This window comes from Salmo salar, chromosome ssa14, assembly GCF_905237065.1.
Source record: "Salmo salar chromosome ssa14, Ssal_v3.1, whole genome shotgun sequence".
Taxonomy (NCBI): domain Eukaryota; kingdom Metazoa; phylum Chordata; class Actinopteri; order Salmoniformes; family Salmonidae; genus Salmo; species Salmo salar.
Genome location: NC_059455.1, coordinates 98491282 through 98507507, shown reverse-complemented (window position 1 = coordinate 98507507; position 16226 = coordinate 98491282). Strand labels below are relative to the sequence as shown.

At 42.5% G+C, this 16226-nt stretch overlaps 1 protein-coding gene across 1 annotated transcript in view; it reads right to left on the bottom strand.

Annotated features, from left to right (window-relative positions):
• Positions 1–15389: 15389 nt before the first annotated feature.
• The window catches only part of csmd2 (CUB and Sushi multiple domains 2), a 776204-nt gene continuing 775367 nt past the window's right edge, over positions 15390–16226 (bottom strand). The window contains exon 71 of the mRNA XM_045695078.1: positions 15390–15977. Coding sequence (XP_045551034.1) covers positions 15818–15977 — 160 coding nt within the window. The 3' untranslated portion in view covers positions 15390–15817. The remainder of the gene's footprint in view (positions 15978–16226) is intronic.

Below are 16226 nucleotides of genomic sequence, written 5' to 3'. Positions count from 1 at the left end.
ATATTCCATATCCTGTAACTGGCTGCTTGATATTCCATATCCTTTAACTGGCTGCTTGATATTCCTTATCCTGTAACTGGCTGCTTGATATTCCATATCCTGTAACTGTCTGCTTGATATTCCATATCCTGTAACTGGCTGCTTGATATTCCATATCTTGTAACTGGCTGCTTCAAATTCCATATCATGTAACTGGCTGCTTGATAATCCATATCCTGTAACTGGCTGCTTGATATTCCATATCCTGTAACTGGCTGCTTGATAATCCTTATCCTGTAACTGGCTGCTTGATAATCCATATCCTGTAACTGGCTGCTTGATAATCCATATCCTTTAACTGGCTGCTTGATATTCCACATCCTGTAACTGGCTGCTTGATATTCCATATCCTGTAACTGGCTGCTTGATATTCCAAATCCTGTAACTGGCTGCTTGATAATCCATATCCTGTAACTGGCTGCTTGATATTCCATATCCTGTAACTGGCTGCTTGATATTCCATATCCTGTAACTGGCTGCTTGATATTCCATATCCTGTAACTGGCTGCTTGATATTCCATATCCTGTAACTGGCTGCTTGATATTCCATATCCTGTAACTGGCTGCTTGATATTCCATATCCTGTAACTGGCTGCTTGATGTTCCATATCCTGTAACTGGCTGCTAGATATTCCATATCCTGTAACTGACTGCTTGATATTCCATATCCTGTAACTGGCTGCTTGATATTCCATATCCTTTAAATGGCTGCTTGATATTCCATATCCTGTAACTGGCTGCTTGATATTCCATATCCTGTAACTGGCTGCTTGATATTCCATATCCTGTAACTGACTGCTTGATATTCCATATCCTGTAACTGGCTGCGTGATATTCCATATCCTTTAACTGGCTGCTTGATGTTCCATATCCTGTAACTGGCTGCTTGATATTCCATATCCTGTAACTGGCTGCTTGATATTCCATATCCTTTAACTGGCTGCTTGATATTCCATATCCTTTAACTGGCTGCTTGATATTCCTTATCCTGTAACTGGCTGCTTGATATTCCATATCCTGTAACTGGCTGCTTGATATTCCATATCCTGTAACTGGCTGCTTGATATTCCATATCCTGTAACTGGCTGCTTGATATTCCATATCCTTTAACTGGCTGCTTGATATTCCTTATCCTGTAACTGGCTGCTTGATATTCCATATCCTGTAACTGGCTGCTTGATATTCCATATCCTGTAACTGGCTGCTTGATATTCCATATCCTGTAACTGGCTGCTTGATATTCCATATCCTGTAACTGGCTGCTTGATATTCCATATCCTGTAACTGGCTGCTTGATATTCCTTATCATGTAACTGGCTGCTTGATATTCCATATCCTGTAACTGGCTGCTTGATATTCCATATCCTGTAACTGGCTGCTTGATATTCCAAATCCTGTAACTGGCTGCTTGATATTCCATATCCTGTAACTGGCTGCTTGATATTCCATATCCTGTAACTGGCTGCTTGATATTCCATATCCTGTAACTGGCTGCTTGATATTCCATATCCTGTAACTGGCTGCTTGATATTCCATATCCTTTAACTGGCTGCTTGATATTCCTTATCCTGTAACTGGCTGCTTGATATTCCATATCCTGTAACTGGCTGCTTGATATTCCATATCCTGTAACTGGCTGCTTGATATTCCATATCCTGTAACTGGCTGCTTGATATTCCATATCCTGTAACTGGCTGCTTGATATTCCCTGTCCTGTAACTGGCTGCTTGATAGTCCCTGTCCTGTAACTGGCTGCTTGATATTCCATATCCTGTAACTGGCTGCTTGATAATCCATATCCTGTAACTGGCTGCTTGATATTCCATATCCTGTAACTGGCTGCTTGATATTCAATATCCTGTAACTGGCTGCTTGATATTCCATATCCTGTAACTGGCTGCTTGATATTCCATATCCTGTAACTGGCTGCTTGATATTCCATATCCTGTAACTGGCTGCTTGATATTCCATATCCTGTAACTGGCTGCTTGATATTCCATATCCTGTAACTGGCTGCTTGATATTCCATATCCTGTAACTGGCTGCTTGATATTCCATATCCTGTAACTGGCTGCTTGATATTCCATATCCTGTAACTGGCTGCTTGATATTCCATATCCTGTAACTGGCTGCATGATATTCTCTGTACTGTAACTGGCTGCTTGATATTCCCTGTCCTGTAACTGGCTGCTTGATATTCCATATCCTGTAACTGGCTGCTTGATATTCCCTGTCCTGTAACTGGCTGCTTGATATTCCCTGTCCTGTAACTGGCTGCTTGATATTCCATATCCTGTAACTGGCTGCTTGATAATCCCTATCCTGTAACTGGCTGCTTGATATTCCCTGTCCTGTAACTGGCTGCTTGATATTCCCTGTCCTGTAACTGGCTGCTTGATATTCCATATCCTGTAACTGGCTGAATGATATCCCATATCCTGTAATTGGCTGCTTGATATTCCATATCCTGTAACTGGCTGCTTGATATTCCATATCCTGTAACTGGCTGCTTGATATTCCATATCCTGTAACTGGCTGCTTGATATTCCATATCCTGTAACTGGCTGCTTGATATTCCATATCTTGTAACTGGCTGCTTGATATTCCATATCATGTAACTGGCTGCTTGATAATCCATATCCTGTAACTGGCTGCTTGATATTCCATATCCTGTAACTGGCTGCTTGATAATCCATATCCTGTAACTGGCTGCTTGATAATCCATATCCTGTAACTGGCTGCTTGATAATCCATATCCTGTAACTGGCTGCTTGATATTCCATATCCTGTAACTGGCTGCTTGATATTCCCTGTCCTGTAACTGGCTGCTTGATAGTCCCTGTCCTGTAACTGGCTGCTTGATATTCCTTATCCTGTAACTGGCTGCTTGATAATCCCTATCCTGTAACTGGCTGCTTGATATTCCCTGTCCTGTAACTGGCTGCTTGATATTCCCTGTCCTGTAACTGGCTGCTTGATATTCCATATCCTGTAACTGGCTGCTTGATATTCCATATCCTGTAACTGGCTGCTTGATATTCCATATCCTGTAACTGGCTGCTTGATATTCCATATCCTGTAACTGGCTGCTTGATATTCCATATCCTGTAACTGGCTGCTTGATATTCCATATCCTGTAACTGGCTGCTTGATATTCCATATCCTGTAACTGGCTGCTTGATATTCCATATCCTGTAACTGGCTGCTTGATATTCCATATCCTGTAACTGGCTGCTTGATATTCCATATCCTGTAACTGGCTGCTTGATATTCCATATCCTGTAACTGGCTGCTTGATATTCCATATCCTGTAACTGGCTGCTTGATATTCTTTATCCTGTAACTGGCTGATTGATATTCCATATCCTGTAACTGGCTGCTTGATATTCCATATCCTGTAACTGGCTGCTTGATATTCCATATCCTGTAACTGGCTGCTTGATATTCCCTGTACTGTAACTGGCTGCTTGATATTCCCTGTCCTGTAACTCGCTGCTTGATATTCCATATCCTGTAACTGGCTGCTTGATATTCCCTGTCCTGTAACTGGCTGCTTGATATTCCATATCCTGTAACTGGCTGCTTGATATTCCATATCCTGTAACTGGCTGCTTGATAATCCCTATCCTGTAACTGGCTGCTTGATATTCCATATCCTGTAACTGGCTGCTTGATATTCCATATCCTGTAACTGGCTGCTTGATATTCCATATCCTGTAACTGGCTGAATGATATCCCATATCCTGTAACTGGCTGCTTGATATTCCATATCCTGTAACTGGCTGCTTGATATTCCATATCCTGTAACTGGCTGCTTGATATTCCATATCCTGTAACTGGCTGCTTGATATTCCATATCCTGTAACTGGCTGCTTGATATTCCATATCCTGTAACTGGCTGCTTGATATTCCATATCCTGTAACTGGCTGCTTGATATTCCATATCCTGTAACTGGCTGCTTGATATTCCATATCCTTTAACTGGCTGCTTGATGTTCCATATCCTGTAACTGGCTGCTTGATATTCCATATCCTGTAACTGGCTGCTTGATATTCCATATCCTGTAACTGGCTGCTTGATATTCCATATCCTGTAACTGGCTGCTTGATATTCCATATCCTGTAACTGGCTGCTTGATATTCCATATCCTTTAACTGGCTGCTTGATATTCCATATCCTGTAACTGGCTGCTTGATATTCCTTATCCTGTAACTGGCTGCTTGATATTCCATATCCTGTAACTGGCTGCTTGATATTCCATATCCTGTAACTGGCTGCTTGATATTCCATATCCTGTAACTGGCTGCTTGATATTCCATATCCTTTAACTGGCTGCTTGATATTCCTTATCCTGTAACTGGCTGCTTGATATTCCATATCCTGTAACTGGCTGCTTGATATTCCATATCCTGTAACTGGCTGCTTGATATTCCATATCCTTTAAATGGCTGCTTGATATTCCATATCCTGTAACTGGCTGCTTGATATTCCATATCCTGTAACTGGCTGCTTGATATTCCATATCCTGTAACTGACTGCTTGATATTCCATATCCTGTAACTGGCTGCGTGATATTCCATATCCTTTAACTGGCTGCTTGATGTTCCATATCCTGTAACTGGCTGCTTGATATTCCATATCCTGTAACTGGCTGCTTGATATTCCATATCCTTTAACTGGCTGCTTGATATTCCTTATCCTGTAACTGGCTGCTTGATATTCCATATCCTGTAACTGGCTGCTTGATATTCCATATCCTGTAACTGGCTGCTTGATATTCCATATCCTGTAACTGGCTGCTTGATATTCCATATCCTTTAACTGGCTGCTTGATATTCCTTATCCTGTAACTGGCTGCTTGATATTCCATATCCTGTAACTGGCTGCTTGATATTCCATATCCTGTAACTGGCTGTTTGATATTCCTCATCATGTAACTGGCTGCTTGATATTCCATATCCTGTAACTGGCTGCTTGATATTCCATATCCTGTAACTGGCTGCTTGATATTCCAAATCCTGTAACTGGCTGCTTGATATTCCATATCCTGTAACTGGCTGCTTGATATTCCATATCCTGTAACTGGCTGCTTGATATTCCATATCCTGTAACTGGCTGCTTGATATTCCATATCCTGTAACTGGCTGCTTGATATTCCATATCCTGTAACTGGCTGCTTGATATTCCATATCCTGTAACTGGCTGCTTGATATTCCATATCCTGTAACTGGCTGCTTGATATTCCATATCCTTTAACTGGTTGCTTGATATTCCATATCCTGTAACTGGCTGCTTGATATTCCATATCCTGTAACTGGCTGCTTGATATTCCATATCCTGTAACTGGCTGCTTGATATTCCATATCCTGTAACTGGCTGCTTGATAATCCATATCCTGTAACTGGCTGCTTGATATTCCCTGTCCTGTAACTGGCTGCTTGATAGTCCCTGTCCTGTAACTGGCTGCTTGATATTCCATATCCTGTAACTGGCTGCTTGATAATCCCTATCCCGTAACTGGCTGCTTGATATTCCCTGTCCTGTAACTGGCTGCTTGATATTCCCTGTCCTGTAACTGGCTGCTTGATATTCCATATCCTGTAACTGGCTGCTTGATATTCCATATCCTGTAACTGGCTGCTTGATATTCCATATCCTGTAACTGGCTGCTTGATATTCCATATCCTGTAACTGGCTGCTTGATATTCCATATCCTGTAACTGGCTGCTTGATATTCCATATCCTGTAACTGGCTGCTTGATATTCCATATCCTTTAACTGGCTGCTTGATATTCCATATCCTGTAACTGGCTGCTTGATATTCCATATCCTGTAACTGGCTGCTTGATATTCCATATCCTTTAACTGGCTGCTTGATATTCTTTATCCTGTAACTGGCTGCTTGATATTCCATATCCTGTAACTGGCTGCTTGATATTCCATATCCTGTAACTGGCTGCTTGATATTCCATATCCTGTAACTGGCTGCATGATATTCTCTGTACTGTAACTGGCTGCTTGATATTCCCTGTCCTGTAACTGGCTGCTTGATATTCCATATCCTGTAACTGGCTGCTTGATATTCCCTGTCCTGTAACTGGCTGCTTGATATTCCCTGTCCTGTAACTGGCTGCTAGATATTCCTTATCCTGTAACTGGCTGCTTGATAATCCCTATCCTGTAACTGGCTGCTTGATATTCCCTGTCCTGTAACTGGCTGCTTGATATTCCCTGTCCTGTAACTGGCTGCTTGATATTCCATATCCTGTAACTGGCTGAATGATATCCCATATCCTGTAACTGGCTGCTTGATATTCCATATCCTGTAACTGGCTGCTTGATATTCCATATCCTGTAACTGGCTGCTTGATATTCCATATCCTTTAACTGGCTGCTTGATATTCCTTATCCTGTAACTGGCTGCTTGATATTCCATATCCTGTAACTGGCTGCTTGATATTCCATATCCTGTAACTGGCTGCTTGATATTCCATATCTTGTAACTGGCTGCTTGATATTCCATATCATGTAACTGGCTGCTTGATAATCCATATCCTGTAACTGGCTGCTTGATATTCCATATCCTGTAACTGGCTGCTTGATAATCCTTATCCTGTAACTGGCTGCTTGATAATCCATATCCTGTAACTGGCTGCTTGATAATCCATATCCTGTAACTGGCTGCTTGATATTCCATATCCTGTAACTGGCTGCTTGATATTCCCTGTCCTGTAACTGGCTGCTTGATAGCCCCTGTCCTGTAACTGGCTGCTTGATATTCCTTATCCTGTAACTGGCTGCTTGATATTCCCTATCCCGTAACTGGCTGCTTGATATTCCCTGTCCTGTAACTGGCTGCTTGATATTCCCTGTCCTGTAACTGGCTGCTTGATTTTCCATATCCTGTAACTGGCTGCTTGATATTCCATATCCTGTAACTGGCTGCTTGATATTCCATATCCTGTAACTGGCTGCTTGATATTCCATATCCTGTAACTGGCTGCTTGATATTCCATATCCTGTAACTGGCTGCTTGATATTCCATATCCTGTAACTGGCTGCTTGATATTCCATATCCTTTAACTGGCTGCTTGATATTCCATATCCTGTAACTGGCTGCTTGATATTCCATATCCTGTAACTGGCTGCTTGATATTCCATATCCTGTAACTGGCTGCTTGATATTCCATATCCTGTAACTGGCTGCTTGATATTCCATATCCTTTAACTGGCTGCTTGATATTCTTTATCCTGTAACTGGCTGATAGATATTCCATATCCTGTAACTGGCTGCTTGATATTCCATATCCTGTAACTGGCTGCTTGATATTCCATATCCTGTAACTGGCTGCATGATATTCCCTGTACTGTAACTGGCTGCTTGATATTCCCTGTCCTGTAACTCGCTGCTTGATATTCCATATCCTGTAACTGGCTGCTTGATATTCCCTGTCCTGTAACTGGCTGCTTGATATTCCATATCCTGTAACTGGCTGCTTGATATTCCATATCCTGTAACTGGCTGCTTGATAATCCCTATCCTGTAACTGGCTGCTTGATATTCCATATCCTGTAACTGGCTGCTTGATATTCCATATCCTGTAACTGGCTGCTTGATATTCCATATCCTGTAACTGGCTGAATGATATCCCATATCCTGTAACTGGCTGCTAGATATTCCATATCCTGTAACTGACTGCTTGATATTCCATATCCTGTAACTGGCTGCTTGATATTCCATATCCTTTAAATGGCTGCTTGATATTCCATATCCTGTAACTGGCTGCTTGATATTCCATATCCTGTAACTGGCTGCTTGATATTCCATATCCTGTAACTGGCTGCTTGATATTCCATATCCTGTAACTGGCTGCTTGATATTCCATATCCTGTAACTGGCTGCTTGATATTCCATATCCTTTAACTGGCTGCTTGATATTCCATATCCTGTAACTGGCTGCTTGATATTCCATATCCTGTAACTGGCTGCTTGATATTCCATATCCTGTAACTGGCTGATAGATATTCCATATCCTGTAACTGGCTGCTTGATATTCCATATCCTGTAACTGGCTGCTTGATATTCCATATCCTGTAACTGGCTGCTTGATATTCCCTGTACTGTAACTGGCTGCTTGATATTCCATGTCCTGTAACTGGCTGCTTGATATTCCATATCCTGTAACTGGCTGCTTGATATTCCCTGTCCTGTAACTGGCTGCTTGATATTCCATATCCTGTAACTGGCTGCTTGATATTCCATATCCTGTAACTGGCTGCTTGATAATCCCTATCCTGTAACTGGCTGCTTGATATTCCATATCCTGTAACTGGCTGCTTGATATTCCATATCCTGTAACTGGCTGCTTGATATTCCATATCCTGTAACTGGCTGAATGATATCCCATATCCTGTAACTGGCTGCTAGATATTCCATATCCTGTAACTGACTGCTTGATATTCCATATCCTGTAACTGGCTGCTTGATATTCCATATCCTTTAAATGGCTGCTTGATATTCCATATCCTGTAACTGGCTGCTTGATATTCCATATCCTGTAACTGGCTGCTTGATATTCCATATCCTGTAACTGACTGCTTGATATTCCATATCCTGTAACTGGCTGCGTGATATTCCATATCCTTTAACTGGCTGCTTGATGTTCCATATCCTGTAACTGGCTGCTTGATATTCCATATCCTGTAACTGGCTGCTTGATATTCCATATCCTTTAACTGGCTGCTTGATATTCCATATCCTGTAACTGGCTGCTTGATATTCCATATCCTGTAACTGGCTGCTTGATATTCCATATACTTTAACTGGCTGCTTGATATTCCATATCCTTTAACTGGCTGCTTGATATTCCTTATCCTGTAACTGGCTGCTTGATATTCCATATCCTGTAACTGGCTGCTTGATATTCCATATCCTGTAACTGGCTGCTTGATATTCCATATCCTGTAACTGGCTGCTTGATATTCCATATCCTTTAACTGGCTGCTTGATATTCCTTATCCTGTAACTGGCTGCTTGATATTCCATATCCTGTAACTGGCTGCTTGATATTCCATATCCTGTATCTGGCTGCTTGATATTCCATATCCTGTAACTGGCTGCTTGATTTTCCATATCTTGTAACTGGCTGCTTGATATTCCATATCCTGTAACTGGCTGTTTGATATTCCTCATCATGTAACTGGCTGCTTGATATTCCATATCCTGTAACTGGCTGCTTGATATTCCATATCCTGTAACTGGCTGCTTGATATTCCAAATCCTGTAACTGGCTGCTTGATATTCCATATCCTGTAACTGGCTGCTTGATATTCCATATCCTTTAACTGGCTGCTTGATATTCCATATCCTTTAACTGGCTGCTTGATATTCCTTATCCTGTAACTGGCTGCTTGATATTCCATATCCTGTAACTGGCTGCTTGATATTCCATATCCTGTAACTGGCTGCTTGATATTCCATATCCTGTAACTGGCTGCTTGATATTCCATATCCTTTAACTGGCTGCTTGATATTCCTTATCCTGTAACTGGCTGCTTGATATTCCATATCCTGTAACTGGCTGCTTGATATTCCATATCCTGTAACTGGCTGCTTGATAATCCATATCCTGTAACTGGCTGCTTGATATTCCCTGTCCTGTAACTGGCTGCTTGATAGTCCCTGTCCTGTAACTGGCTGCTTGATATTCCTTATCCTGTAACTGGCTGCTTGATAATCCCTATCCCGTAACTGGCTACTTGATATTCCCTGTCCTGTAACTGGCTGCTTGATATTCCCTGTCCTGTAACTGGCTGCTTGATATTCCATATCCTGTAACTGGCTGCTTGATATTCCATATCCTGTAACTGGCTGCTTGATATTCCATATCCTGTAACTGGCTGCTTGATATTCCATATCCTGTAACTGGCTGCTTGATATTCCATATCCTGTAACTGGCTGCTTGATATTCCATATCCTGTAACTGGCTGCTTGATATTCCATATCCTTTAACTGGCTGCTTGATATTCCATATCCTGTAACTGGCTGCTTGATATTCCATATCCTGTAACTGGCTGCTTGATATTCCATATCCTTTAACTGGCTGCTTGATATTCTTTATCCTGTAACTGGCTGCTTGATATTCCATATCCTGTAACTGGCTGCTTGATATTCCATATCCTGTAACTGGCTGCTTGATATTCCATATCCTGTAACTGGCTGCATGATATTCTCTGTACTGTAACTGGCTGCTTGATATTCCCTGTCCTGTAACTGGCTGCTTGATATTCCATATCCTGTAACTGGCTGCTTGATATTCCCTGTCCTGTAACTGGCTGCTTGATATTCCCTGTCCTGCAACTGGCTGCTAGATATTCCTTATCCTGTAACTGGCTGCTTGATAATCCCTATCCTGTAACTGGCTGCTTGATATTCCCTGTCCTGTAACTGGCTGCTTGATATTCCCTGTCCTGTAACTGGCTGCTTGATATTCCATATCCTGTAACTGGCTGAATGATATCCCATATCCTGTAATTGGCTGCTTGATATTCCATATCCTGTAACTGGCTGCTTGATATTCCATATCCTGTAACTGGCTGCTTGATATTCCATATCCTTTAACTGGCTGCTTGATATTCCTTATCCTGTAACTGGCTGCTTGATAATCCATATCCTGTAACTGGCTGCTTGATATTCCATATCCTGTAACTGGCTGCTTGATATTCCATATCCTGTAACTGGCTGCTTGATATTCCATATCATGTAACTGGCTGCTTGATAATCCATATCCTGTAACTGGCTGCTTGATATTCCATATCCTGTAACTGGCTGCTTGATAATCCTTGTCCTGTAACTGGCTGCTTGATAGCCCATGTCCTGTAACTGGCTGCTTGATATTCCTTATCCTGTAACTGGCTGCTTGATAATCCATATCCCGTAACTGGCTGCTTGATATTCCCTGTCCTGTAACTGGCTGCTTGATATTCCCTGTCCTGTAACTGGCTGCTTGATATTCCATATCCTGTAACTGGCTGCTTGATATTCCTTATCCTGTAACTGGCTGCTTGATATTCCATATCCTGTAACTGGCTGCTTGATATTCCCTGTCCTGTAACTGGCTGCTTGATATTCCATATCCTGTAACTGGCTGCTTGATATTCCATATCCTGTAACTGGCTGCTTGATATTCCATATCCTGTAACTGGCTGCTTGATATTCCATATCCTGTAACTGGCTGCTTGATATTCCATATCCTGTAACTGGCTGCTTGATATTCCATATCCTTTAACTGGCTGCTTGATATTCCATATCCTGTAACTGGCTGCTTGATATTCCATATCCTTTAACTGGCTGCTTGATATTCCTTATCCTGTAACTGGCTGATAGATATTCCATATCCTGTAACTGGCTGCTTGATATTCCATATCCTGTAACTGGCTGCTTGATATTCCATATCCTGTAACTGGCTGCATGATATTCCCTGTACTGTAACTGGCTGCTTGATATTCCCTGTCCTGTAACTCGCTGCTTGATATTCCATATCCTGTAACTGGCTGCTTGATATTCCCTGTCCTGTAACTGGCTGCTTGATATTCCCTGTCCTGTAACTGGCTGCTAGATATTCCTTATCCTGTATCTGGCTGCTTGATATTCCCTATCCTGTAACTGGCTGCTTGATATTCCCTGTCCTGTAACTGGCTGCTTGATATTCCCTGTCCTGTAACTGGCTGCTTGATATTCCCTGTCCTGTAACTGGCTGAATGATATTCCATGTCCTGTAACTGGCTGCTTGATATTCCATATCCTGTAACTGGCTGTTTGATATTCCCTGTCCTGTAACTGGCTGCTTGATATTCCCTGTCCTGTAACTGGCTGCTAGATATTCCTTATCCTGTAACTGGCTGCTTGATATTCCATGTCCTGTAACTGGCTGCTTGATATTCCATATCCTGTAACTGGCTGCTTGATATTCCATATCTTGTAACTGGCTGCTTGATATTCCATATCATGTAACTGGCTGCTTGATATTCCATATCCTGTAACTGGCTGCTTGATATTCCATGTCCTGTAACTGGCTGCTTGATAATCCTTATCCTGTAACTGGCTGCTTGATATTCCTTATCCTGTAACTGGCGGCTTGATATTCCATAACCTGTAACTGGCTGCTTGATATTCCATATCCTGTAACTGGTGCTTGATAATCCCTGTCCTGTAACTGGCTGCTTGATATTCCCTGTCCTGTAACTGGCTGCTTGATATTCCCTGTCCTGTAACTGGCTGCTTGATATTCCATATCCTGTAACTGGCTGCATGATATTCCCTGTCCTGTAACTGGCTGCTTGATATTCCCTGTCCTGTAACTGGCTGCTTGATATTCCTTATCCTGTAACTGGCTGCTTGATATTCCCTGTCCTGTAACTGGCTGCTTGATATTCCCTGTCCTGTAACTGGCTGCTTGATATTCCCTGTCCTGTAACTGGCTGCTTGATATTCCATATCCTGTAACTGGCTGCTTGATATTCCATATCCTGTAACTGGCTGCTTGATATTCCATATCCTGTAACTGGCTGCTTGATATTCCATATCCTGTAACTGGCTGCTTGATATTCCATATCCTTTAACTGGCTGCTTGATATTCCTTATCCTGTAACTGGCTGCTTGATATTCCATATCCTGTAACTGGCTGCTTGATATTCCATATCCTGTAACTGGCTGCTTGATATTCCATATCTTGTAACTGGCTGCTTGATATTCCATATCATGTAACTGGCTGCTTGATATTCCATATCCTGTAACTGGCTGCTTGATATTCCATATCCTGTAACTGGCTGCTTGATAATCCTTATCCTGTAACTGGCTGCTTGATAATCCATATCCTGTAACTGGCTGCTTGATAATCCATATCCTGTAACTGGCTGCTTGATATTCCAAATCCTGTAACTGGCTGCTTGATATTCCATATCCTGTAACTGACTGCTTGATATTCCATATCCTTTAACTGGCTGCTTGATATTCCATATCCTTTAACTGGCTGCTTGATATTCCTTATCCTGTAACTGGCTGCTTGATATTCCATATCCTGTAACTGGCTGCTTGATATTCCATATCCTGTAACTGGCTGCTTGATATTCCATATCCTGTAACTGGTTGCTTGATATTCCATATCCTTTAACTGGTTGCTTGATATTCCTTATCCTGTAACTGGCTGCTTGATATTCCATATCCTGTAACTGGCTGCTTGATATTCCATATCCTGTAACTGGCTGCTTGATATTCCATATCCTTTAACTGGCTGCTTGATATTCCATATATTTTAACTGGCTGCTTGATATTCCATATCCTGTAACTGGCTGCTTGATATTCCATATCATGTAACTGGCTGCTTGATATTCCATATCCTGTTACTGGCTGCTTGATATTCCATATCCTGTAACTGGCTGCTTGATATTCCATATCATGTCACTGGCTGCTTGATATTCCTTATCCTGTAACTGGCTGCCATGATATTCCATATCCTGTAACTGGCTGCTTGATAATCCCTACTCTGTAACTGGCTGCTTGATAATCCCTGTCCTGTAACTGGCTGCTCGATAATCCCTGTCCTGTAACTGGCTGCTTGATAATCCCTGTCCTGTAACTGGCTGCTTGATGATCCCTACCCTGTAACTGGCCTCTTGATAATCCCTACTCTGTAACCGACTGCTTGATAATCCCTATCCTGTAACTGGCTGCTTGATATTCCATATCCTTTAACTGGCTGCTTGATATTCCATATCCTGTAACTGACTGCTTGATAATCCCTATCCTGTAACTGACTGCTTGATAATCCCTATCCTGTAACTGACTGCTTGATATTCCCTATCCTGTAACTGACTGCTTGATAATCCCTATCCTGTAACTGACTGCTTGATAATCCCTATCCTGTAACTGGCTGCTTGATAATCCCTATCCTGTAACTGACTGCTTGATAATCCCTATCCTGTAACTGGCTGCTTGATAATCCCTATCCTGTAACTGGCTGCTTGATAATCCCTATCCTGTAACTGGCTGCTTGATAATCCCTATCCTGTAACCGACTACTTGATAATCCCTATCCTGTAACTGGCTGCTTGATAATCCCTATCCTGTAACTGGCTGCTTGATAATCCCTACTCTGTAACTGGCTGCTTGATAATCCCTGTCCTGTAACTGGCTGCTTGATAATCCCTGTCCTGTAACTGGCTGCTTGATAATCCCTGTCCTGTAACTGGCTGCTTGATAATCCCTGTCCTGTAACTGGCTGCTTGATAATCCCTGTCCTGTAACTGGCTGCTTGATTATCCCTACTCTGTAACTGGCTGCTTGATAATCCCTACTCTGTAACTGGCTGCTTGATAATCCCTATCCTGTAACCGGCTGCTTGATAATCCCTGTCCTGTAACTGTCTGCTTGATAATCCCTACTCTGTAACTGGCTGCTTGATAATCCCTGTCCTGTAACTGGCTGCTTGATAATCCCTATCCTGTAACCGGCTGCTTGATAATCCCTATCCTGTAACCGACTGCTTGATAATCCCTGTCCTGTAACTGACTGCTTGATAATCCCTACTCTGTAACTGACTGCTTGATAATCCCTACTCTGTAACTGGCTGCTTGATAATCCCTACCCTGTAACTGGCTGCTTGATAATCCCTACTCTGTAACTGGCTGCTTGATAATCCCTACTCTGTAACTGGCTGCTTGATAATCCCTGTCCTGTAACTGGCTGCTTGATAATCCCTACTCTGTAACTGGCTGCTTGATAATCCCTACTCTGTAACTGACTGCTTGATAATCCCTGTCCTGTAACTGGCTGCTTGATAATCCCTACTCTGTAACTGGCTGCTTGATAATCCCTGTCCTGTAACTGGCTGCTTGATAATCCCTGTCCTGTAACTGGCTGCTTGATAATCCCTGTCCTGTAACTGGCTGCTTGATAATCCCTACTCTGTAACTGAATCTTGATAATCCCTACACTGTAACTGGCTGCTTGATAATCGCTATCCTGTAACTGGCTGCTTGATAATCCCTGTCCTGATAATGACTGCTTGATATTCCCTGTCCTGTAACTGGCTGCTTGATAATCCCTATCCTGTAACTGGCTGCTTGATATTCCCTGTCCTGTAACTAACTGCTTGATAATCCTTGTCCTGTAACTGGTTGCTTGATAATCCCTATCCTGTAACTGGCTGCTTGATATTCCCTGTCCTGTAACTAACTGCTTGATAATCCCTGTCCTGTAACTGGCTGCTTGATAATCCCTACTCTGTAACTGGCTGCTTGATAATCCCTACTCTGTAACTGGCTGCTTGATAATCCCTACTCTGTAACTGGCTGCTTGATATTCCCTGTCCTGTAACTGGCTGCTTGATAATCCCTGTCCTGTAACTAACTGCTTGTGTTGTCTAGTGTCACTGCACTAGAGGTCTGTAAGGATTGTTCCATTGCCACTTGTGGATATATATTCTATAGGCCTACACCTGTCACATGGCTCTGTGTTCCTTGTCGGCTGAGTATGAACAGTGACTGATTCAGAGGCAAAACAACGATTATTTTACTAGGAACGAGTCAGATGTGTTGGTAGTGGAACGAAAGGCCGCACTCAATGTTGTTCCTTAGGTACTGATTAAATATTAAATCCTCATACATAAAGGTTAAATGTTAAGCGGTTTAAATCTCACACTGTGCATAATGTTCTGGTTATGATCACACACACACACACACACACACACACACACTCACCTCTGGAGGTAATAGTGGCTATACCGCCGTGCATACTGTGCTGACTGTAAACTCTGTCTCGTTGGCCATGATGTCGGTGGGCTGCATGTTCCGGTCGTACATGGGGTTCTCAAACGTAGCTCTACCGTTGGTGTTCTCATGGCCTGAATAGCTGTTAAATGGTACCTTAGGTCTTCTCCTGACAGAGAGAGAGAGAGAGAGAGAGAGAGAGAGAGAGAGAGAGAGAGAGAGAGAGAGAGAGAGAGAGAGAGAGAGAGAGAGAGAGAGAGAGAGAGGGAAGGAGAGAGAGTGAAGGAGAGAGAGAGGGAAGGAGAGAGAGATGGGGAGAGAAGAGAGAGAGAGGGGAGAGCGAGAGGGAAGGAGAGAGAGAGAGGGAAGGAGAGAGAGAGGGAAGGAGAGAGAGAGAGGGAAGGAGAGAGAGAGGGAA